Source organism: Cherax quadricarinatus, chromosome 76 (assembly GCF_038502225.1).
Source record: "Cherax quadricarinatus isolate ZL_2023a chromosome 76, ASM3850222v1, whole genome shotgun sequence".
Taxonomy (NCBI): Eukaryota; Metazoa; Arthropoda; class Malacostraca; order Decapoda; family Parastacidae; genus Cherax; species Cherax quadricarinatus.
The window spans coordinates 8,544,105-8,570,025 of NC_091367.1; the positions used below are offsets into that span (position 1 = coordinate 8,544,105).

Genomic DNA, 25,921 nt, shown 5'->3' on the forward strand with positions numbered 1-25,921 from the left:
AGCAAAGGTTGGTTTGAGAGATTTAAGAATCGTAGTGACATACACAGTGTGATAAGGCCTGTTCTGGAAGAAAATACCAAACAGGACCTACAGTACTCAGGAGGAAAAGGCACTCCCAGGACACAGTGTCTCATCAGTCATTGCTGCATCTTCAATAAAGGTAAGTGTCATTTATTCTTCATTTAGTAGAGTAGTACATGCACAATATATATTGTGCATGTACTACTCTACTATTGTGCATGTATCCTTCTCTTTGTGTGTAGGAAAATGTATATTTCATGTGGTAAAATTTTTTTTTTCAAACTTTTGGGTGTCTTGCACGGATTAATTTGATTTCCATTATTTCTTATGGGGAAAATTCATTCACATAGCGAACATTTCGCATAACAGCCAGCCCTCTTGCACGGATTAAGGTCGCTATGCGGGGGTCCACTGTATATATATATATATATATATATATATATACAGTGGACCCCCGGTTAACGATTTTAATCCGTGCAAGAGGGCTCATCGTTATGCGAAATAATCGTTATGCGAATGAATTTTCCCCATAAGAAATAATGGAAATAAAATTAATCCGTGCAAGACGCCCAAAAGTATGAAAAAAAATTTTTTTTACCACATGAAATGTTAATTTTAATACACACAAACTGAAAAAGGCATGCACAATTAAATGACACTTACTTTTATTGAAGATCTGGTGATGATTGATGGGATGGGAGGAGGGGAGAGCATTATCTTCTTACTGTTTAGAAGGGGAATCCCCTTCCATTAGGACTTGAGGTAGCAAGTCCTTTTCTGGGGTTACTTCCCTTCTTCTTTTAATGCCACTAGGACCAGCTTGAGAGTCACTGGACCTCTGTCGCACAACAAATCTGTCCATAGAGCTCTGTACCTCCCGTTCCTTCAAGACTTTCCTAAAATGGGCCATAACATTGTCATTGAAATAGTCACCAGCACGGCTTGCAACAGCTGTGTCAGGGTGATTTTCATCTATAAAGGTTTGCAGTTCAACCCACTGTGCACACATTTCCTTAATCTTTGAAGTAGGCACAATGGATTCCACAACTGGCATAGGCTTCTCAGGGTTAGCCCCAAACCCTTCAAAATCTTTCTTAATTTCCATACTAATTCTCACCCTTTTTACCACAGGGTTGGCACTAGAAGCTTTCTTGGGGCCCATGGTCACTTATTTTCCAGAAACAGCACCGAAAACACTGTAATAATACGAAATATTCCGAGTGTATGCTTGGATGTTACCGCGGAGGCTGGCTGGTAAACAATGGGACGGCCGGCACATGTGAGGGCACATTGGACGCGTCTCGGACGAAAATCGGTAAGCGGGTTTTTAATCGGTATGCGCGGCAAAAATTTTGCGATAAAAGTAATCGGTATGCGGAAAAATCGCTATGTGATGCCATCGTTATGCGGGGGTCCACTGTATATATATATATTATATATATATATATATTAATATATATATATATATAATATATATATATATATATATATATATAGAATATATATATATTAATATATATTATAAGGGGCTAGTAACCCCTTCTCCTGTATATATTACTAAATTTGAAAGGAGAAACTTTGGTTTTTTCTTTTGGGCCACCCTGCCTCGGTGGGATACGGCCGGTGTGTTGAAAGAAAGAAAGATATATATATTATATATTATATATATATATATATATATATATATATATATATATATATATATATATATATATATATATATATATATATATATATATTTTTTTTTTTTTTTCAACAAGTTGGTCGTCTCCCACCGAGGCAGGGTGACCCAAAAAAGAAAGAAAATCCCCAAAAAGAAAATACTTTCATCATCATTCAACACTTTCACCACACTCACACATTATCACTGCTTTTGCAGAGGTGCTCAGAATACAACAGTTTAGAAGCATATACATATAAAGATACACAACATATCCCTCCAAACTGCCAATATCCCAAACCCCTCCTTTAAAGTGCAGGCATTGTACTTCCCATTTCCAGGACTCAAGTCCGACTATAAGAAAATAACCGGTTTCCCTGAATCCCTTCACTAAATATTACCCTGCTCACACTCCAACAGATCGTCAGGTCCCAAGTATCATTCGTCTCCATTCACTCCTATCTAACACGCTCATGCACGCTTGCTGGAAGTCCGAGCCCCTCGCCCACAAAACCTCCTTTACCCCCTCTTTCCAACCCTTTCGAGGACGACCCCTACCCCTCTTTCCTTCCCCTATAGATTTATATGCTTTCCATGTCATTCTACTTTGATCCATTCTCTCTAAATGACCAAACCACCTCAACAACCCCTCTTCTGCCCTCTGACTAATGCTTTTATTTATATATATATAATATATATATATACATATATATATATAATATATATATATTATATATATATATATATATATATATATATATATATATATATATATATATATATATATATATATATATATATATATATATATATATATATATATATATATATATATATAGACGGCCGACTTGTTAAAAAAAAAAAAAATATATATATATATACAGTATACAGTGGACCCCCGGTTAACGAACTTTTTTCATTCCAGTAGTATGTTCAGGTGCCAGTACTGACCGAATTTTTTCCCATAAGGAATATTGTGAAGTAGATTAGTCCATTTCAGACCCCCAAACATACACGTACAAACGCACTTACATAAATACACTTACATAATTGGTCGCATTTGGAGGTGATCGTTAAGCGGGGGTCCACTGTATAGAGGGGGTAAAGGAGGTTTTGTGGGCGAGGGGCTTGGACTTCCAGCAAGCGTGTATGAGCGTGTTAGATAGGAGTGAATGGAGACGAATGATACTTGGGACCTGACGATCTGTTGGAGTGTGAGCAGGGTGAAGGGATTCAGGGAAACCGGTTATTTTCATATAGTCGGACGTGAGTCCTGGAAATGGGAAGTACAATGCCTGCACTTTAAAGGAGTGGTTTGGGATATTGGCAGTTTGGAGGGATATGTTGTGTATCTTTATACATATATGCTTCTAAACTGTTGTATTCTGGGCACCTCTGCAAAAGCAGTGATAATGTGTGAGTGTGGTGAAAGTGTTGAATGATGATGAAAGTATTTTCTTTTTGGGGATTTTCTTTCTTTTTTGGGTCACCCTGCCTCGGTGGGAGACGACCGACTTGTTGAAAAAAAAAAAAAATATATATGTATGTATATATATATGTATACATATATATATATGTATATATATATATATATATATATATATATATATATGCATATATATATATATATATATATATATATATATATATATATATATATATATATATATATATATATATATATATATGCATATATATATATATATATGTATATATATATATATGCATATATATATATATGTATATATATATATATGCATATATATATATATATGTATATATATATATATATATATGTATATATATATATATATATATGTATATATATATATATATATATATATATATATATATATATATATATATATATATATATATATATATATATATATATATATGTATATATATATATTTTTTTTTTTTATTATCACACCACCAAGGCAGGGTGGCCCGAAAAAGAAAAACTTTCACCATCATTCCATATATATATATATATATGGAAAGTATGGATTTGGCAGTTAAAAACAGAGTAGGGGAGTTAGTAGATGGGGAGATGGAGGTATTAGGTAGATGGCGAGAATATTTTGAGGAACTTTTAAATGTTAAGGAAGAAAGAGAGGCAGTAATTTCATGCACTGGTCAGGGAGGTATACCATCTTTTACGAGTGAAGTAGAGCAGAATGTAAGTGTGGGGGAGTTACGTGAGGCATTACGTAGAATGAAAGGGGGTAAAGCAGCTGGAACCTATGGGATCATGACAGAAATGTTAAAAGCAGGTGGGGATATAGTGTTAAGAGTGGTTGGTACTTTTGTTTAATAAATGTATGAAAGAGGGGAAGGTACCTAGGGATTGGCGGAGAGCATGTATAGTCCCTTTATATAAAGGGAAAGGGGACAAAAGAGACTGTAAAAATTATAGAGGAATAAATTTACTGAGTATACCAGGAAAAGTGTACGGTAGGGTTATAATTGAAAGAATTAGAGGTAAGAGAGAATGTAGGATTGCGGATGAGCAAGGAGGTTTCAGAGTGGGTAGGGGATGTGTAGATCAAGTGTTTACATTGAAGCATATATGTGAACAGTATTTAGATAAAGGTAGGGAAGTTTTTATTGCATTTATGGATTTAGAAAAGGCATATTATAGAGTGGATAGAGGAGCAATGTGGCAGATGTTGCAAGTATATGGAATAGGTGGTAAGTTATTAAATGCTGTAAAGAGTTTTCATGAGGATAGTGAGGCTCAGGTTAGGGTGTGTAGAAGAGAGGGAGACTTCCCGGTAAAAGTAGGTCTTAGACAGGGATGTGTAATGTCACCATGGTTGTTTAATATATTTATAGATGGGGTTGTAAAGGAAGTAGATGCTAGGGTGTTCGGGAGAGGGGTGGGATTAAATTTTGGGGAATCAAATTCAAAATGGGAATTGACACAGTTACTTTTTGCTGATGATACTGTGCTTATGGGAGATTCTAAAGAAAAATTGCAAAGGTTAGTGGATGAGTTTGGGAGTGTGTGTAAAGGCAGAAAGTTGAAAGTGAACATAGAAAAGAGTAAGGTGATGAGGGTATCAAATGATTTAGATAAAGAAAAATTGGATATCAAATTGGGGAGGAGGAGTATGGAAGAAGTGAATGTTTTCAGATACTTGGGAGTTGACGTGTCGGCGGATGGATTTATGAAGGATGAGGTTAATCATAGAATTGATGAGGGAAAAAAGGTGAGTGGTGCGTTGAGGTATATGTGGAGTCAAAAAACGTTATCTATAGAGGCAAAGAAGGGAATGTATGAAAGTATAGTAGTACCAACACTCTTATATGGGTGTGAAGCTTGGGTGGTAAATGCAGCAGCGAGGAGACGGTTGGAGGCAGTGGAGATGTCCTGTTTAAGGGCAATGTGTGGTGTAAATATTATGCAGAAAATTCGGAGTGTGGAAATTAGGAAAAGGTGTGGAGTTAATAAAAGTATTAGTCAGAGGGCAGAAGAGGGGTTGTTGAGGTGGTTTGGTCATTTAGAGAGAATGGATCAAAGTAGAATGATATGGAAAGCATATAAATCTATAGGGGAAGGAAGGCGGGGTAGGGGTCGTCCTCGAAAGGGTTGGAGAGAGAGGGTAAAGGAGGTTTTGTGGGCAAGGGGCTTGGACATCCAGCAAGTGTGCGTGAGCGTGTTAGGAGTGAATGGAGACGAATGGTATTTGGGACCGGACTATCTGTTGGAATGTGAGCAGGGTAATATTTAGTGAAGGGATTCAGGGAAACCGGTTATTTTCATATAGTCGGACTTGAGTCCTGGAAATGGGAAGTACAATGCCTGCACAATAAAGGAGGGGTTTGGGATATTGGCAGTTTGGAGGGATATGTTGTACTCACCTAGTTGAGGTTGTGGGGGTCGAGTCTGAGCTCCTGGCCCCGCCTCTTCACTGATCGCTACTAGGTCACTCTCCCTGAACCGTGAGCTTTATCATACCTCTGTGTATCTTTATGTGTATATATATATATATATATATATATATATATATATATATATATATATTTTTTCAACAAGTCGGCGGTCTCCCACCGAGGCAGGGTGACCCAAAAAAGAAAGAAAATCCCCAAAAAGAAAATACTTTCATCATCATTCAACACTTTCACTTCACTTGCACATAATCACTGTTTTTGCAGAGGTGCTCAGAACACAACAGTTTAGAAGCATATATGTATAAAGATACACAACATATCCCTCCAAACTGCCAATATCCCGAACCCTTCCTTTAGAGTGCAGGCATTGTACTTCCCAGTTCCAGGACTCAAGTCTGGCTATATAAAAATAACCGGTTTCCCTGAATCCCTTCAATAAATATTACCCTGCTCACATACTCACAGATCGTCAGGTCCCAAATACCATTCGTCTCCATTCACTCCTATCGAATACGCTCACGTATGCCTGCTGGAAGTCCAAGCCCCTCGCCCACAAAACCTCCCTTACCCTTTCCAACCTTTTCGAGGATGATCCCTACCCCGCCTTCCTTCCCCTACAGATTTAAATGCTCTCCATGTCATTCTACTTTGATCCATTCTCTCTAAATGACCAAACCACCTCAACAACCCCTCTTCAGCCCTCTGACTAATACTTTTATTAACTCCACACCTTCTCCTAATTTCCACATTACGAATTTTCTGCATAATATTTACACCACACATTGCCCTTAGACAGGACATCTCCACTGCCTCCAACCGCCTCCTCACTGCTGCATTCACAACCCAAGCTTGACACCCGTATAAGAGTGTTGGTACTACTATACTTTCATACATTCCCTTCTTTGCCTCCATAGATAACGTTTTTTTTGTCTCACACATATACCTCAACGCACCACTCACCTTTTTTCCCTCATCAATTCTATGATTAACCTCATCCTTCATGAATCCATCCGCCGACACGTCAACTCCCAAGTATCTGAAAACATTCACTTCTTCCGTACTCCTCCTTCCCAATTTGATATCCAATTTTTCTTTGTCAAAATCATTTTATACCCTCATCACCTTACTCTTTTCTGTGTTCACTTTCAACTTTCTACCTTTACACACTCCCAAATTCGTCCACTAACCTTTGCAATTTTTCTATAGAATCTCCCATAAGCACAGTATCATCAGCAAAAAGCAACTGTGTCAATTCCCATTTTGTATTTGATTCCCCATAATTTAATCCTCAAAATTTAATATTCTCATTAACTTCTCATTGTGCATGACAGTACCATTTGATAATGATCTAGGATGAACTGAAAAATTTAAATTTTCCTTTCCAAATTGTGGATTAATTGTAAGTTGTTCTCTGCTGTAACAAATACAGATGAATCACAGATTGGGTTAACCATCTGTATGTTCACAGCTTGTAGAGCACTCACTCTCCTCCCATAATAGAAGGGTCTTTGCAATTTTCGGCACATCTTTATTTTTTTTAACAGAGTTAATCCATATTTCAGGGCTGCTCTGGAAGTCATGTTTCATCAGCAGCATCACAATATGAGGAAACCACGAGGCATTAGGAAGGCCCTACATGATAGCATGATTTCTACAAGTTCTGCACTGGATAAAAAAAAGAATCTTCCATTGCTTGAGGTAAGTTTTTGAGTATTTTTTTTGGTTGTGTAAGGAATTTTGAGTGTAATTATCTGTAAGATACTTTATTCATTCATTATACAGTGGATCCCTGGTTAATGGTCGCTTCTGTTATTGGCGAACTCGGTGATCGGCCAGTTTTTTGGCGCCCGGTTATTGGCTGTTAATTCGGCGATCAGCCGTTTGGGATGCGTCCGTCCGCTGGCTGGGACTGCTTACACGTCAGTTTGGCTGTGTCTCTCAGTGGCTGAGGAGCTTCTGCTCATACATCCAAACATTTTGCTTATTTCCCATTGTAGTTTGTGTTATTTTTGCAATGCAACTGTGAAATAAGTAACCATAGCTCCAAAGAAAGTTCCTGTGGTAAAGAAAGTGAGAAACACCATGGAATTTAAGCATGAAGTGATTGAAAAATATGAGAGTGGTATGAGGGTGCTGGAATTTGCCAGGATGTACAGCAAGAATAAATCAACAATTACATCCATCCTGGCAAAGAAAGAACAAATCAAGGATGCTAATGTTGCGAAAGGAGTAACTTTTCTAACTAAACAAAGGCCACCAATAATGGAAGAGATGGAAAAGTTATTATTATTGTGGATTAAGGAAAAAGAATTAGTGGGAGACAGTGTTGTGGAGTCGATTATTTGTGAGAAGGCAAGGCAGTTGCATGAGGATCTTGCAAAGAAAATGCCTGGAACAAGTGCTGCAGTTTGTGAATTTAGGGCCAGCAAAGGATGGTTTGATAGATTTAAGAGGTGTAGTGGCATACACAGTGTTGTAAGGCATGGTGAGGTTGCAAGTTCTAACAAATGTGCGGCTGAAAAGTGTGTTCACAAATTCCAGGACTATGTAAAGGCTGAAGGATTTGAACTCCAACAAGTGTTCAATTGTGATGACACAGGCCTGTTTTGGAAGAAAATGCCAAACAGGACCTACAATACCCAGGAGGAAAAGGTACTGCCAGGACACAAGCCTATGAAAGACAGACTTACTCTTTTGTTGTGTGGTAATGCTAGTGGGGATTTCAAAGTGAAGCCTTTACTTGTGTATCACTCAGAAAATCCCAGAGTGTTCAAGAAAAACAATGTCATAAAGAATAGATTGTGTGTGATGTGGAAAGCTAATCATAAGGCATGGGTCACAAGGCAAATTTTCAAAGAGTGGGTTAATGATGTGTTTGGCCCAGGTGTGAAAAAATACCTCCTGGAAAAGAAATTGCCACTCAAGTGCCTCCTGTTACTGGACAATGCTCCTGCACATCTTCCAGACTTGCAAGACCAAGTGTTTAGCGACTTCATTTTCATCACAGTGAAGTTCTTGCCTCCTAACACCACTCCTCTCCTCCAGTCCATGGACCAGCAGGTCATTTCTAACTTCAAAAAATTCTACACAAAAGCAGTGTTTCAAAAGTGCTTTGAAGTGACCTTGGACACTCAGTTGACTCTAAGAGAGGTCTGGAGGACTCACTTCATTATCCTCCATTGCATAATCCTTATAGGTAAGGCTTGGGAGAGAGTGACTTCCAGGACTTTGAACTCTGCTTGGAGAAAACTGTGGCCACATTGTATCCAGAGAGGGATTGTGAAGGGTTTGAGGCTGACCCTGACCCTGCCAGCCCTGTGGACTCTATTGTGGCACTGGGGAAGTCCCTGGGGTTGGAGGTAAGCAGCGAGGATGTGGAAGAGTTGGTGGAGGACCACAGGGAAGAGCTAACCACTGAAGAGCTACAAGAGCTTCAGCTCAAACAGAAGCTTAAAGCTATTAGTGAAATTGAAAGAAATTCAAAATATTTATTTTCATATGCCAAAAACAAGGCAAATACCACATTGAGTATCGGGCCCTTACTCAAAGAGGATGAGACTTACACAGATGACAACAAGGAAATAAGTGAAATACTGAAATCCCAGTATGACTCTGTGTTTAGTGAGCCACTAATCAGTCTGAGGATCGACGGCCCAAATGATTTCTTCATGAATGAGCCTCAAAACTCCATAAATGTATACCAGATTTCTGACATTACCGATAGACTTTGAAAAAGCCAATGACAACATGCCCATGCACTCAGCCCCAGGCCCAGACTCGTGGAACTCTGTGTTCATTAAGAACTGCATGAAACCCCTCTCATGTGCCCTAAGTACACTATGGAGAAGGAGCTTGGACATGGGTGAAATTCCAGTCACTTAAAACAACGGATATAGCCCCACTCCATAAAGGTGGCAGCAAAGCATTAGCTAAGAACTACAGACCAATAGCTTTAATGTCCCACATCATAAAAATCTTTGAAAGAGTGCTAAGAAGCAGGATTGCAAACCACCTGGATTCCCAAAAACTGCACAATCCAGGGCAACATGGGTTCAGGGCAGGTCGCTCCTGCCTCTCACAACTACTGGATCACTATGATATGGCCTTGGATGCACTGGAAGAAAATCAGAATGCAGATGTAATATAAACAGACTTTGCGAAAGCGTTTGACAAGTGCGATTATGGCGTAATAGCGCACAAAATACGTGCTAAAGGAATAACTGGAAAAGTGGGGAGATGGATCTTCAACTTCCTAACCAATCGAACACAAAGAGTAGTGGTCAACAGAGTTAAATTGGAGGCTGCCATAGTGAAGAGCTCTGTTCCACAAGGCACAGTACTCGCCCCCATCCTGTTCCTTATCCTCATATCAGACATAGAGATGTAACCCACAGCACCGTATCATCCTTTGCAGACGCTACTAGGATCTGCATGAGACTCATCTATTGAGGACACGGTTAACCTCCAAGAAGATATAAACAAATATATATATATATATACAGTGGACCCCCGGCTTATGATATTATTTCATTCCAGAATTATGTTCAGGTGCCATTACTGAACGAATTTGTTCCCATAAGGAATATTGTGAATTAGGTTAGTCCATTTCAGACGCCCAAACATACACGTACAAACGGACTTACATAAATACACTTACATAATTGGTCGCATTGGGAGCTGATCGTAAAGCGGGGGTCCACTGTATGTGTGTGTGTATATATATATATATATTTTTTTTTTTCAACAAGTCTGCCGTCTCCCACCGAGGCAGGGTGACCCAAAAAAGAAAGAAAATCCCCAAAAAGAAAATACTTTCATCATCATTCAACACTTTCACCACACTCAAACATTATCACTGTTTTTGCAGAGGTGCTCAGAATACAACAGTTTAGAAGCATACACCTATAAAGATACACAACATATCCCTCCAAACTGCCAATATCCCAAACCCCTCCTTTAAAGTGCAGGCATTGTACTTCCCATTTCCAGGACTCAAGTCCGACTATATGAAAATAACCGGTTTCCCTGAATCCCTTCACTAAATATTACCCTGCTCACACTCCAACAGATCGTCAGGTCCCAAGTACTATTCGTCTCCATTCACTCCTATCTAACACGCTCATGCACGCTTGCTGGAAGTCCAAGCCCCTTGCCCACAAAACCTCCTTTACCCCCTCTCTCCAACCCTTTCGAGGACGACCCCTACCCCGCCTTCCTTCCCATATATATATATATATTTTAATGAAAATAAGAAAAAATTTTGGAGTGAGTTAAACAAGTTAAGAAAGCCTAGGGAAAGTATGGATTTGTCAGTTAAAAACAGAGTAGGGGAGTTAGTAGATGGGGAGAGGGAGGTATTAGGTAGATGGCGAGAATATTTTGAGGAACTTTTAAATGTTAAGGAAGAAAGGGAGGCGGTAATTTCATGCACTGGCCAGGGAGGTATACCATCTTTTAGGAGTGAAGAAGAGCAGAATGTAAGTGTGGTGGAGGTACGTGAGGCATTACGTAGAATGAAAGGGGGTAAAGCAGCTGGAACTGATGGGATCATGACAGAAATGTTGGAGTGGTTGGTACTTTTGTTTAATAAATGTATGAAAGAGGGGAAGGTACCTAGGGATTGGCGGAGAGCATGTATAGTCCCTTTATATAAAGGGAAAGGGGACAAAAGAGATTGTAAAAATTATAGAGGAATAAGTTTACTGAGTATACCAGGAAAAGTATACGGTAGGGTTATAATTGAAAGAATTAGAGGTAAGACAGAATGTAGAATTGCGGACGAGCAAGGAGGCTTCAGAGTGGGTAGGGGATGTGTAGATCAAGTGTTTACATTGAAGCATATATGTGAACAGTATTTAGATAAAGGTAGGGAAGTTTTTATTGCATTTATGGATTTAGAAAAGGCATATGATAGAGTGGATAGAGGAGCAATGTGGCAGATGTTGCAAGTATATGGAATAGGTGGTAAGTTACTAAATGCTGTAAAGAGCTTTTATGAGGATAGTGAGGCTCAGGTTAGGGTGTGTAGAAGAGAGGGAGAATACTTCCCGGTAAAAGTAGGTCTTAGACAGGGATGTGTAATGTCACCATGGTTGTTTAATATATTTATAGATGGGGTTGTAAAAGAAGTAAATGCTAGGGTGTTCGGGAGAGGGGTGGGATTAAATTATGGGGAATCAAATTCAAAATGGGAATTGACACAGTTACTTTTTGCTGATGATACTGTGCTTATGGGAGATTCTAAAGAAAAATTGCAAAGGTTAGTGGATGAGTTTGAGAATGTGTGTAAAGGTAGAAAGTTGAAAGTGAACATAGAAAAGAGTAAGGTGATGAGGGTATCAAATGATTTAGATAAAGAAAAATTGGATATCAAATTGGGGAGGAGGAGTATGGAAGAAGTGAATGTTTTCAGATACTTGGGAGTTGACGTGTCGGCGGATGGATTTATGAAGGATGAGGTTAATCATAGAATTGATGAGGGAAAAAAGGTGAGTGGTGCGTTAAGGTATATGTGGAGTCAAAAAACGTTATCTATGGAGGCAAAGAAGGGAATGTATGAAAGTATAGTAGTACCAACACTCTTATATGGATGTGAAGCTTGGGTGGTAAATGCAGCAGCGAGGAGACGGTTGGAGGCAGTGGAGATGTCCTGTCTAAGGGCAATGTGTGGTGTAAATATTATGCAGAAAATTCGGAGTGTGGAAATTAGGAGAAGGTGTGGAGTTAATAAAAGCATTAGTCAGAGGGCAGAAGAGGGGTTGTTGAGGTGGTTTGGTCATTTAGAGAGAATGGATCAAAGTAGAATGACATGGAAAGCATATAAATCTATAGGGGAAGGAAAGAGGGGTAGGGGTCGTCCTTGAAAGGGTTGGAAAGAGGGGGTAAAGGAGGTTTTGTGGGTGAGGGGCTTGGACTTCCAGCAAGCGTTCATGAGCGTGTTAGATAGGAGTGAATGGAGACGAATGATACTTGGGACCTGACGATCTGTTGGAGTGTGAGCAGGGTAATATTTAGTGAAGGGATTCAGGGAAACCGGTTATTTTCAAATAGTCGGACTTGAGTCCTGGAAATGGGAAGTACAATGCCTGCACTTTAAAGGAGGGGTTTGGGATATTGGCAGTTTGGAGGGATATGTTGTGTATCTCTATACGTATATGCTTCTAAACTGTTGTATTCTGAGCACCTCTGCAAAAGCAGTGATAATGTGTGAGTGTGGTGAAAGTGTTGAATGATGATGAAAGTATTTTCTTTTTGGGGATTTTTCTTTCTTTTTTTTGGGTCACCCTGCCTCAGTGGGAGACGACCGACTTGTTGAAAAAAAAAAAAAAATATATATATACATGTATATATATATATATATATATATATATATATATATATATATATATATATATATATATATATATATATACATACATATATATATATATATATACGTATATATATATACATGTATATATATATACATGTATATATATATATATATATATATATATATATATATATATATCTTCTTCTTTCAACATACCAGCCGTATCCCACTGAGGTGGGGTGGCCCAAAAGAAAAAACTGAAGTTTCTCCTTTTAAATTTAGTAATATATACAGGAGAAGGGGTTATTAGCCCCTTGCTCCCGGCATTTTAGTCGCCTCTTACGACACGCATGGCTTACAGAGGATTAGAAAGAATTAGAAAGAAAATAGAAGAAAACCCAGAGGGGTGTGTATATATATGCTTGTACATGTATGTGTAGTGTGACCTAAGTGTAAGTAGAAGTAGCAAGACTAACCTGTAATCTTGCATATTTATGAGACAGACAAAAGACACCAGCAATCCTACCATCATGTAAAACAATTACAGGCTTTCGTTTTACACTCACTTGGCAGGACGGTAGTACCTCCCTGGGCGGTTGCTGTCTACCAACCTACTACCTACATATATATATATATATATATATATATATATATACATGCTGGTTTCTTTTTCTGTCTCATAAACACGCTAGATAACAGGGATATCTTGCTACTCCTACTTACACTTTGGTCACACTTCACAGACACGCACATGCATATATATATACATACATCTAGGTTTTTCTCCTTTTTCTAAATAGCTCTTGTTCTTCTTTATTTCTTCTATTGTCCATGGGGAAGTGGAAAAGAATCTTTCCTCCGTAAGCCATGCGTGTCGTATGAGGCGACTAAAATGCCGGGAGCAATGGGCTAGTAACCCCTTCTCCTGTAGACACTTACTAAAAAAGAGAAGAAGAAAAACTTTATAAAACTGGGATGCTTAAATGTGCGTGGATGTAGTGCGGATGACAAGAAACAGATGATTGCTGATGTTATGAATGAAAAGAAGTTGGATGTCCTGGCCCTAAGCGAAACAAAGCTGAAGGGGGTAGGAGAGTTTCAGTGGGGGGAAATAAATGGGATTAAATCTGGAGTATCTGAGAGAGTTAGAGCAAAGGAAGGGGTAGCAGTAATGTTAAATGATCAGTTATGGAAGGAGAAAAGAGAATATGAATGTGTAAATTCAAGAATTATGTGGATTAAAGTAAAGGTTGGATGCGAGAAGTGGGTCATAATAAGCGTGTATGCACCTGGAGAAGAGAGGAATGCAGAGGAGAGAGAGAGATTTTGGGAGATGTTAAGTGAATGTATAGGAGCCTTTGAACCAAGTGAGAGAGTAATTGTGGTAGGGGACCTGAATGCTAAAGTAGGAGAAACTTTTAGAGAGGGTGTGGTAGGTAAGTTTGGGGTGCCAGGTGTAAATGATAATGGGAGCCCTTTGATTGAACTTTGTATAGAAAGGGGTTTAGTTATAGGTAATACATATTTTAAGAAAAAGAGGATAAATAAGTATACAAGATATGATGTAGGGCGAAATGACAGTAGTTTGTTGGATTATGTATTGGTAGATAAAAGACTGTTGAGTAGACTTCAGGATGTACATGTTTATAGAGGGGCCACAGATATATCAGATCACTTTCTAGTTGTAGCTACACTGAGAGTAAAAGGTAGATGGGATACAAGGAGAATAGAAGCATCAGGGAAGAGAGAGGTGAAGGTTTATAAACTAAAAGAGGAGGCAGTTAGGGTAAGATATAAACAGCTATTGGAGGATAGATGGGCTAATGAGAGCATAGGCAATGGGGTCGAAGAGGTATGGGGTAGGTTTAAAAATGTAGTGTTAGAGTGTTCAGCAGAAGTTTGTGGTTACAGGAAAGTGGGTGCGGGAGGGAAGAGGAGCGATTGGTGGAATGATGATGTAAAGAGAGTAGTAAGGGAGAAAAAGTTAGCATATGAGAAGTTTTTACAAAGTAGAAGTGATGCAAGGAGGGAAGAGTATATGGAGAAAAAGAGAGAGGTTAAGAGAGTGGTGAAGCAATGTAAAAAGAGAGCAAATGAGAGAGTGGGTGAGATGTTATCAACAAATTTTGTTGAAAATAAGAAAAAGTTTTGGAGTGAGATTAACAAGTTAAGAAAGCCTAGAGAACAAATGGATTTGTCAGTTAAAAATAGGAGAGGAGAGTTATTAAATGGAGAGTTAGAGGTATTGGGAAGATGGAGGGAATATTTTGAGGAATTGTTAAATGTTGATGAAGATAGGGAAGCTGTGATTTCGTGTATAGGGCAAGGAGGAATAACATCTTGTAGGAGTGAGGAAGAGCCAGTTGTGAGTGTGGGGGAAGTTCGTGAGGCAGTAGGTAAAATGAAAGGGGGTAAGGCAGCCGGGATTGATGGGATAAAGATAGAAATGTTAAAAGCAGGTGGGGATATAGTTTTGGAGTGGTTGGTGCAATTATTTAATAAATGTATGGAAGAGGGTAAGGTACCTAGGGATTGGCAGAGAGCATGCATAGTTCCTTTGTATAAAGGCAAAGGGGATAAAAGAGAGTGCAAAAATTATAGGGGGATAAGTCTGCTGAGTATACCTGGTAAAGTGTATGGTAGAGTTATTATTGAAAGAATTAAGAGTAAGACGGAAAATAGGATAGCAGATGAACAAGGAGGCTTTAGGAAAGGTAGGGGGTGTGTGGACCAGGTGTTTACAGTGAAACATATAAGTGAACAGTATTTAGATAAGGCTAAAGAGGTCTTTGTGGCATTTATGGATTTGGAAAAGGCGTATGACAGGGTGGATAGGGGGGCAATGTGGCAGATGTTGCAAGTGTATGGTGTAGGAGGTAGGTTACTGAAAGCAGTGAAGAGTTTTTACGAGGATAGTGAGGCTCAAGTTAGAGTATGTAGGAAAGAGGGAAATTATTTCCCAGTAAAAGTAGGCCTTAGACAAGGATGTGTGATGTCACCGTGGTTGTTTAATATATTTATAGATGGGGTTGTAAGAGAAGTAAATGCGAGGGTCTTGACAAGAGGCGTGGAGTTAAAAGATAAAGAATCACACACGAAGTGGGAGTTGTCACAGCTGCTCTTTGCTGATGACACTGTGCTCTTGGGAGATTCTGAAGAGAAGTTGCAGAGATTGGTGGATGAATTTGGTAGGGTGTGCAAAAGAAGAAAATTAAAGGTGAATACAGGAAAGAGTAAGGTTATGAGGATAACAAAAAGATTAGGTGATGAAAGATTGGATATCAGATTGGAGGGAGAGAGTATGGAGGAGGTGAACATATTCAGATATTTGGGAGTGGACGTGTCAGCAGATGGGTCTGTGAAAGATGAGGTGAATCATAGAATTGATGAGGGAAAAAGAGTGAGTGGTGCACTTAGGAGTCTGTGGAGACAAAGAACCTTGTCCTTGGAGGCAAAGAGGGGAATGTATGAGAGTATAGTTTTACCAACGCTCTTATATGGGTGTGAAGCGTGGGTGATGAATGTTGCAGCGAGGAGAAGGCTGGAGGCAGTGGAGATGTCATGTCTGAGGGCAATGTGTGGTGTGAATATAATGCAGAGAATTCGTAGTTTGGAAGTTAGGAGGAGGTGCGGGATTACCAAAACTGTTTTCCAGAGGGCTGAGGAAGGGTTGTTGAGGTGGTTCGGACATGTAGAGAGAATGGAGCGAAACAGAATGACTTCAAGAGTGTATCAGTCTGTAGTGGAAGGAAGGCGGGGTAGGGGTCGGCCTAGGAAAGGTTGGAGGGAGGGGGTAAAGGAGGTTTTGTGTGCGAGGGGCTTGGACTTCCAGCAGGCATGCGTGAGCGTGTTTGATAGGAGTGAATGGAGACAAATGTTTTTTAATACTTGACGTGCTGTTGGGAGTGTGAACAAAGTAACATTTATGAAGGGATTCAGGGAAACCGGCAGGCCGGACTTGAGTCCTGGAGATGGGAAGTACAGTGCCTGCACTCTGAAGGAGGGGTGTTAATGTTGCAGTTTAAAAATTGTACTGTAAAGCACCCTTCTGGCAAGACAGTGATGGAGTGAATGATGGTGAAAGTTTTTCTTTTTCGGGCCACCCTGCCTTGGTGGGAATCGGCCAGTGTGATAATAATAATAAAAAAATAATATATATATATATATATATATATATATATATATATTTATAGGTAGTAGGTTGGTAGACAGCAACCACCCAGGGAGGTACTACCGTCCTGCCAAGTGAGTGTAAAACGAAAGCCTGTAATTGTTTTACATGATGGTAGGATTGCTGGTGTCCTTTTTTCTGTCTCATAAACATGCAAGACTTCAGGTACGTCTTGCTACTTCTACTTACACTTAGGTCACACTACACATACATGTACAAGCATATATATACACAGCCCTCTGGGTTTTCTGCTATTTTCTTTCTAGTTCTTATTCTTGTTTATTTCATCTTATCTCCATGGGGAAGTGGAACAGAATTCTTCCTCCGTAAGCCATGCGTGTTGTAAGAGGCGACTAAAATGCCAGGAGCAAAGGGCTAGTAACCCCTTCTCCTGTATAAATTACTAAATTTGAAAAGAGAAACTTTTGTTTTTCTTTTTGGGCCACCCTGCCTCGGTGGGACACGGCCGGTTTGTTGAAAAAAAAAAAAAAAAATATATATATATATATTTATAGGTAGTAGGTTGGTAGACAGCAACCACCCAGGGAGGTACTACCGTCCTGCCAAGTGAGTGTAAAACGAAAGCCTGTAATTGTTTTACATGATGGTAGGATTGCTGGTGTCCTTTTTTCTGTCTCATAAACATGCAAGACTTCAGGTACGTCTTGCTACTTCTACTTACACTTAGGTCACACTACACATACATGTACAAGCATATATATACACAGCCCTCTGGGTTTTCTGCTATTTTCTTTCTAGTTCTTATTCTTGTTTATTTCATCTTATCTCCATGGGGAAGTGGAACAGAATTCTTCCTCCGTAAGCCATGCGTGTTGTAAGAGGCGACTAAAATGCCAGGAGCAAAGGGCTAGTAACCCCTTCTCCTGTATAAATTACTAAATTTGAAAAGAGAAACTTTTGTTTTTCTTTTTGGACCACCCTGCCTCGGTGGGATACGGCCGGTTTGTTGAAAGAAGAAGAATATATATATTTTATTATTATCACACTGGCCGATTCCCACCAAGGCAGGGTGGCCCAAAAAAGAAAAACTTTCACCATCATTCACTCCATCACTGTCTTGCCAGAAGGGTGCTTTACACTACAGTTTTTAAACTGCAACATTAACACCCCTCCTTCAGAGTGCAGGCACTGTACTTCCCATCTCCAGGACTCAAGTCCGGCCTGCCGGTTTCCCTGAACCCCTTCATAAATGTTACTTTGCTCACACTCCAACAGCACGTCAAGTATTAACCCTTTGAGGGTCGACAGGCCCTCTCCGAAACTCGTTCTCAGGGTCGGCCAAATTTAAAAAAAAAAAAAAATTATTTTCTCTTATGAAAAGATAGAGAATCCTTTCCCGATCATAAAGACACCAAAAGTTTGAAATTTGATAGAAAACTTACGGAATTATGCTCTCGCAAAGTTAGCGGTCTCGGCGATGTTTACGCATCGGCGATTTTGCCCACTTTGAGCCCCATTTTCGGCCAATTTCACTGTACTAGTCGACAAAAAACATGAATATTTCGCTAGAACTCCATTTTTTCTATCGAATGGGTGCAAGAAACCACTCATTTATGAAATTCAACTATCCAGTACAGTGGTCAGAATTTAGCAATTTTGCCAATTTCACACAAATTTCAAAAGATGCCAATTTCCGAATAGGGTCCAGAATAAACAAGAAAGACATTCCTAGCACTAAAATGACATTTCCTCTAGTCATTAGTAACGTCTCAAGGCCCCTCTTATATTCCTTTGCTTTCCACTTTGAATTTTTATTTTCACAAAAAATATAAGATTTACTGTTATGCAGACTACTGCATTAGTGTAAAAAATGGTATAAATATTATTGGTGCACTTGTGAAAGAATATTAGACTCACCAGTTGACGTGTATTGCACGCTTGGCACGATTTGTGTACTTTTGAAGTTTGGTAAAAATCGAACATTTCTGCTACTTTGAGCTCAATTTCAAGGCACTTTTCTTTGTAAAACCAGTCAAAATCATCTCAATTTCTGTAATATGTCTTCCATTCTATAAAATGAGACCAAGAAAACTAGAATACAACAATAAATACCATACGAAAATACACTGCAAAGTCGCTGATTTATTTAAAAAAAATGGTCAAAGTTTTTTTTTTCTCATTATGCACTGTGTGCTGCAGGATTTTTTTTAGACTGTGCACACTGACCACATAGACCCATTCTTTCATATGAAGGCCTACCAGCTTTCTCCCACTAGATTTGAGGCCGCTAGAATTTATGAGTACTAGTACGTCAAAAACCCCTACGCGTAAGATGTACTAGTACGACGAAAACCCTCAAAGGGTTAAAAACCATTTGTCTCCATTCACTCCTATCAAACACGCTCATGCATACCTGCTGGAAGTCCAAGCCCCTCGCACACAAAACCTCCTTTACCCCCTCTCTCCAACCTTTCCTAGGCCGACCCCTACCCCGCCTTCCTTCCACTACAGACTGATACACTCTTGAAGTCATTCTGTTTCGCTCCATTCTCTCTACATGTCCGAACCACCTCAACAACCCTTCCTCAGCCCTCTGGACAACAGTTTTGGTAATCAAGCACCTCCTCCTAACTTCCAAACTACGAATTCTCTGCATTATATTCACACCACACATTGCCCTCAGACATGACATCTCCACTGCCTCCAGCCTTCTCCTCGCTGCAACATTCATCACCCATGCTTCACACCCATATAAGAGCGTTGGTAAAACTATACTCTCATACATTCCCCTCTTTGCCTCCAAGGACAAAGTTCTTTGTCTCCACAGACTCCTAAGTGCACCACTCACTCTTTTTCCCTCATCAATTCTATGATTCACCTCATCTTTCATAGACCCATCCGCTGACACGTCCACTCCCAAATATCTGAATACATTCACCTCCTCCATACTCTCTCCCTCCAATCTGATATTCAATCTTTCATCACCTAATCTTTTTGTTATCCTCATAACCTTACTCTTTCCTGTATTCACCTTTAATTTTCTTCTTTTGCACACCCTACCAAATTTGGTAGAAAATATATATATATATATATATATATATATATATATATATATATATATATATATATATATATATATATATATATATATATATATATATATATATATATATATATATATATATATATATATATATATATATATATATATATATATATATATATATATATATATATATATATATATATATATATATATATATATATATATATATATATATATATATATATATATATATATATATATATATATATATATATATATATATATATATATATATATATATATATATATATATATATATATATATATATATATATATATATATATATATATATATATATATATATATATATATATATATATATATATATATATATATATATATATATATATATATATATATATATATATATATATTATAGGTAGTAGGTTGGTAGACAGCAACCGCCCAGGGAGGTACTACCGTCCTGCCAAGTGAGTGTAAACACGCCCCAGCTCTGAGGAGCTGGATGAGATTTTCGCCTTATAATCGGTGATACGAAAGCCTGTAATTGTTTTACATGATGGTAGGATTGCTGGTGTCCTTTTTTCTGTCTCATGAACATGCAAGATTTCAGGTACGTCTTGCTACTTCTACTTACACTTAGGTCACACTACACATACATGTACAAGCACATATATACGCACCCCTCTGGGTTTTCTTCTATTTTCTTTCTAGTTCTTATTCTTGTTTATTTCCTCTTATCTCCATGGGGAAGTGGAACAGAATTCTTCCTCCGTAAGCCATGCGTGTTGTAAGAGGCGACTAAAATGCCGGGAGCAAGGGGCTAGTAACCTCTTCTCCTGTATATATTACTAAATGTAAAAGGAGAAACTTTTGTTTTTCCTTTTGGGCCACCCCACCTCGGTGGGATACGGCCGGTGTGTTGAAAGAAAGAAAGAATATATATATATATATATATTATAGGTAGTAGGTTGGTAGACAGCAACCGCTTGCTGGAAGTCCAAGCCCCTCACCCACAAGACCTCCTTTACCCCCTCTTTCCAACCCTTTCGAGGACGACCCCTACACCTCTTTCCTTCCCCTATAGATTTATATGCTTTCCATGTCATTCTACTTTGATCCATTCTCTCTAAATGACCAAACCACCTCAACAACCCCTCTTCTGCCCTCTGACTAATGCTTTTATTAACTCCACACCTTCTCCTAATTTCCACACTCTGAATTTTCTGCATAATATTTACACCACACATTGCCCTTACACAGGACATCTCCACTGCCTCCAACCGTCTCCTCGCTGCTGCATTTACCACCCAAGCTTCACATCCATATAAGAGTGTTGGTACTACTATACTTTCATACATTCCCTTCTTTGCCTCCATAGATAACGTTTTTTGACTCCACATATACCTCAACGCACCACTCACCTTTTTTTCCCTCATCAATTCTATGATTAACCTCATCCTTCATAAATCCATCTGCCGATATATATATATATATATATATATATATATATATATATATATATATATATATATATATATATATATATATATATATTTATTTATTTATTTATTATTTTATTTATTTATTTATTTATTTATAGGTAGTAGGTTGGTAGACAGCAACCACCCAGGGAGGTACTACCGTCCTGCCAAGTGAGTGTAAAACGAAAGCCTGTGATTGTTTTACATGATGGTAGGATTGCTGATGTCTTTTGTCTGTCTCATAAATATGCAAGATTACAGGCATGTCTTGCTACTTCTACTTACACTTAGGTCACACTACACATACATGTACACATTTATTTATACACACTCATCTGAGTTTTCTTTGATTTTATCTTAATAGTTCTTGGTCTTATTAATTTTCCTTTTATATCCATGGGGAAGTGGAATAAGAATCTTTCCTCCGTAAGCCATGCGTGTTGTAAAAGTCAACTAAAATGCCGGGAACAATGGGCTAGTAACCCCTGTTCCTGTAAAGATTACTAAAAAGAATAAGAAGAAGAAAATTGTCAAAGTGGGAAGTCTGAATGTGCGTGGATGTTGTGCAGATGATAAGAAAGAGATGATTGTGGATGTTATGAATGAGAAGAAGCTGGATGTCCTGGCTTTAAGTGAAACAAAGCTGAAGGGGGTGGGAGAGTTTCAGTGGAGAGGAATAAATGGGATTAGGTCAGGGGTTTCAAATAGAGTTAGAGCTAAAGAAGGAGTAGCAATAATGTTGAAGGATAAGCTATGGCAGGAAAAGAGGGACTATAAATGTATTAATTCAAGGATTATGTGGAGTAAAATAAAGATTGGATGTGAAAAGTATGTTATAATAAGCGTGTATGCACCTGGAGAAGAGAGAAGTGTAGAGGAGAGAGAGAGATTTTGGGAAATGTTGAGTGAATGCGTGGGGAGTTTTGAATCAAGTGTGAGAGTAATGGTGGTTGGGGATTTCAATGCTAAAGTGGGTAAAAATGTTATGGAGGGAGTAGTAGGTAAATTTGGGGTGCCAGGGGTAAATGTAAATGGGGAGCCTTTAATTGAGCTATGTGTAGAAAGAAATTTGGTAATAAGTAATACATATTTTATGAAAAAGAGGATAAATAAATATACAAGGTATGATGTAGCACGTAATGAAAGTAGTTTATTAGATTATGTATTGGTGGATAAAAGGTTGATGGGTAGGCTCCAGGATGTACATGTTTATAGAGGGGCAACTGATATATATCGGATCATTATTTAGTTGTAGCTACAGTTAGAGTAAGAGGTAGATGGGAAAAGAGGAAGGTGGCAACAACAAGTAAGAGGGAGGTGAAAGTGTATAAACTAAGGGAGGAGGAAGTTCGGGTGAGATATAAGCGACTATTGGCAGAAAGGTGGGCTAGTGCAAAGATGAGTAGTGGGGGTTTTGAAGAGGGTTGGAATAGTTTTAAAAATGCAGTATTAGTATGTGGGGCAGAAGTTTGTGGTTATAGGAGGGTGGGAGCAGGAGGAAAGAGGAGTGATTGGTGGAATGATGAAGTAAAGGGTGTGATAAAAGAGAAAAAGGTAGCTTATGAGAGGTTTTTACAAAGCAGAAGTGTTATAAGAAGAGCAGAGTATATGGAGAGTAAAAGAAAGGTAAAGAGAGTGGTGAGAGAGTGCAAAAGGAGAGCAGATGATAGAGTGGGAGAGGCACTGTCAAGAAATTTTAATGAAAATAAGAAAAAATTCTGGAGTGAGTTAAACAAGTTAAGAAAGCCTAGGGAAAATATGAATTTGTCAGTTAAAAACAGAGTAGGGGAGTTAGTAGATGGGGAGATGGAGGTATTGGGTAGATGGCGAGAATATTTTGAGGAACTTTTAAATGTTAAGGAAGAAACAGAAGCAGTAATTTCATGCACTGGTCAGGGAGGTATACCATCTTTTAGGAGTGAAGAAGAGCAGAATGTAAGTGTGGGGGAGGTACGTGAGGCATTACGTAAAATGAAAGGGGGTAAAGCAGCTGGAACTGATGGGATCATGACAGAAATGTTAAAAGCAGGGGGGGATATAGTGTTGGAGTGGTTGGTACTTTTGTTTAATAAATGTATGAAAGAGGGGAAGGTACCTAGGGATTGGCGGAGAGCATTTATAGTCCCTTTATATAAAGGGAAAGGGGACAAAAGAGACTGTAAAAATTATAGAGGAATAAGCTTACTGAGTATACCAGGAAAAGTGTACGGTAGGGTTATAATTGAAAGAATTAGAGGTAAGACAGAATGTAGGATTGCGGATGAGCAAGGAGGTTTCAGAGTGGGTAGGGGATGTGTAGATCAAGTGTTTACATTGAAGCATATATGTGAACAGTATTTAGATAAAGGTAGGGAAGTTTTTATTGCATTTATGGATTTAGAAAAGGCATATGATAGAGTGGATAGAGGAGCAATGTGGCAGATGTTGCAAGTATATGGAATAGGTGGTAAGTAATTAAATGCTGTAAAGAGTTTTTATGAGGATAGTGAGGCTCAGGTTAGGGTGTGTAGAAGAGAGGGAGACTACTTCCCGGTAAAAGTAGGTCTTAGACAGGGATGTGTAATGTCACCATGGTTGTTTAATATATTTATAGATGGGGTTGTAAAGGAAGTAAATGCTAGGGTGTTCGGGAGAGGGGTGGGATTAAATTTTGGGGAATCAAATTCAAAATGGGAATTGACACAGTTACTTTTTGCTGATGATACTGTGCTTATGGGAGATTCTAAAGAAAAATTGCAAAGGTTAGTGGATGAGTTTGGGAATGTGTGTGAAGGTAGAAAGTTGAAAGTGAACATAGAAAAGAGTAAGGTGATGAAGGTGTCAAATGATTTAGATAAAGAAAAATTGGATATCAAATTGGGGAGGAGGAGTATGGAAGAAGTGAATGTTTTCAGATACTTGGGAGTTGACGTGTCGGCGGATGGATTTATGAAGGATGAGGTTAATCATAGAATTGATGAGGGAAAAAAGGTGAGTGGTGCGTTGAGGTATATGTGGAGTCAAAAAACGTTATCTATGGAGGCAAAGAAGGGAATGTATAAAAGTATAGTAGTACCAACACTCTTATATGGGTGTGAAGCTTGGGTGGTAAATGCAGCAGCGAGGAGACGGTTGGAGGCAGTGGAGATGTCCTGTTTAAGGGCAATGTGTGGTGTAAATATTATGCAGAAAATTCGGAGTGTGGAAATTAGGAGAAGGTGTGGAGTTAATAAAAGTATTAGTCAGAGGGCAGAAGAGGGGTTGTTGAGGTGGTTTGGTCATTTAGAGAGAATGGATCAAAGTAGAATGACATGGAAAGCATATAAATCTATAGGGGAAGGAAGGCGGGGTAGGGGTCGTCCTCGAAAGGGTTGGAGAGAGGGGGTAAAGGAGGTTTTGTGGGCAAGGGGCTTGGACTTCCAGCAAGCGTGCGTGAGCGTGTTAGATAGGAGTGAATGGAGACGAATGGTACTTGGGACCTGACGATCTGTTGGAGTGTGAGCAGGGTAATATTTAGTGAAGGGATTCAGGGAAACCGGTTATTTTCATATAGTCGGACTTGAGTCCTGGAAATGGGAAGTACAATGCCTGCACTTTAAAGGAGGGGTTTGGGATATTGGCAGTTTGGAGGGATATGTAGTGTATCTTTATATGTGTATGCTTCTAGACTGTTGTATTCTGAGCACCTCTGCAAAAACAGTGATAATGTGCGAGTGTGGTGAAAGTGTTGAATGATGATGAAAGTATTTTCTTTTTGGGGATTTTCTTTCTTTTTTGGGTCACCCTGCCTCGGTGGGAGACGGCCGACTTGTTGAAAAAAAAAAAAAAAATATATATATATATATATATATTTATTTATATATATTTTTTTTTTTTTTCAACAAGTCGGACACAATTTATCCCGTAAAATATTTGAAATCAGTTACTGGTTGCCAAAAAAAAAAAAGAAAAAAAAAAAAGGCTTACATGGCTAACTTCGTCGCCCTAAAAAAATGCCGAAGAGTTTGATTTAGCTGTCAGGGCAAATGGGAATAGTTATGTAATAGCTAATCTTTAAATAGATGATAAAGAAATTTACAAGGTATGATGAAGCACATAGTATATGTAGTGAGACTTAGTTTCCTGTGATTTCCTTTGCTATTTATTTATGTATGAATGGAAGACGTCTGGACATGCATGTTTTTATGTGAGTGGCAGATACACTAGATCATTATTTAGTGGAAGCTACAGTAAGAGGAAGATGAAGATGGAGTTTAGGTTAAATGAGGAGTGAGGGAATGAAAAAAAAGGGCAAATGAGAGAATGAGTGGCCAGAAAAGAAAGGAGGTGGTGTAACTATTTACCATGCAAGTGAATTTAGTTGTATGA

At 38.6% G+C, this 25,921-nt stretch overlaps 1 protein-coding gene across 4 annotated transcripts in view; it reads left to right on the forward strand.

Moving 5' to 3' along the window:
- Positions 1-25,921, forward strand: part of LOC128703687 (myb-like protein X) — a 79,420-nt gene that overhangs the window by 21,508 nt on the left and 31,991 nt on the right. For all 4 annotated transcript variants that reach the window (XM_070101254.1, XM_070101255.1, XM_070101251.1 and 1 more), the window contains exon 5: positions 7,141-7,276. In XM_070101254.1, coding sequence (XP_069957355.1) covers positions 7,141-7,276 — 136 coding nt within the window. The remainder of the gene's footprint in view (positions 1-7,140; positions 7,277-25,921) is intronic.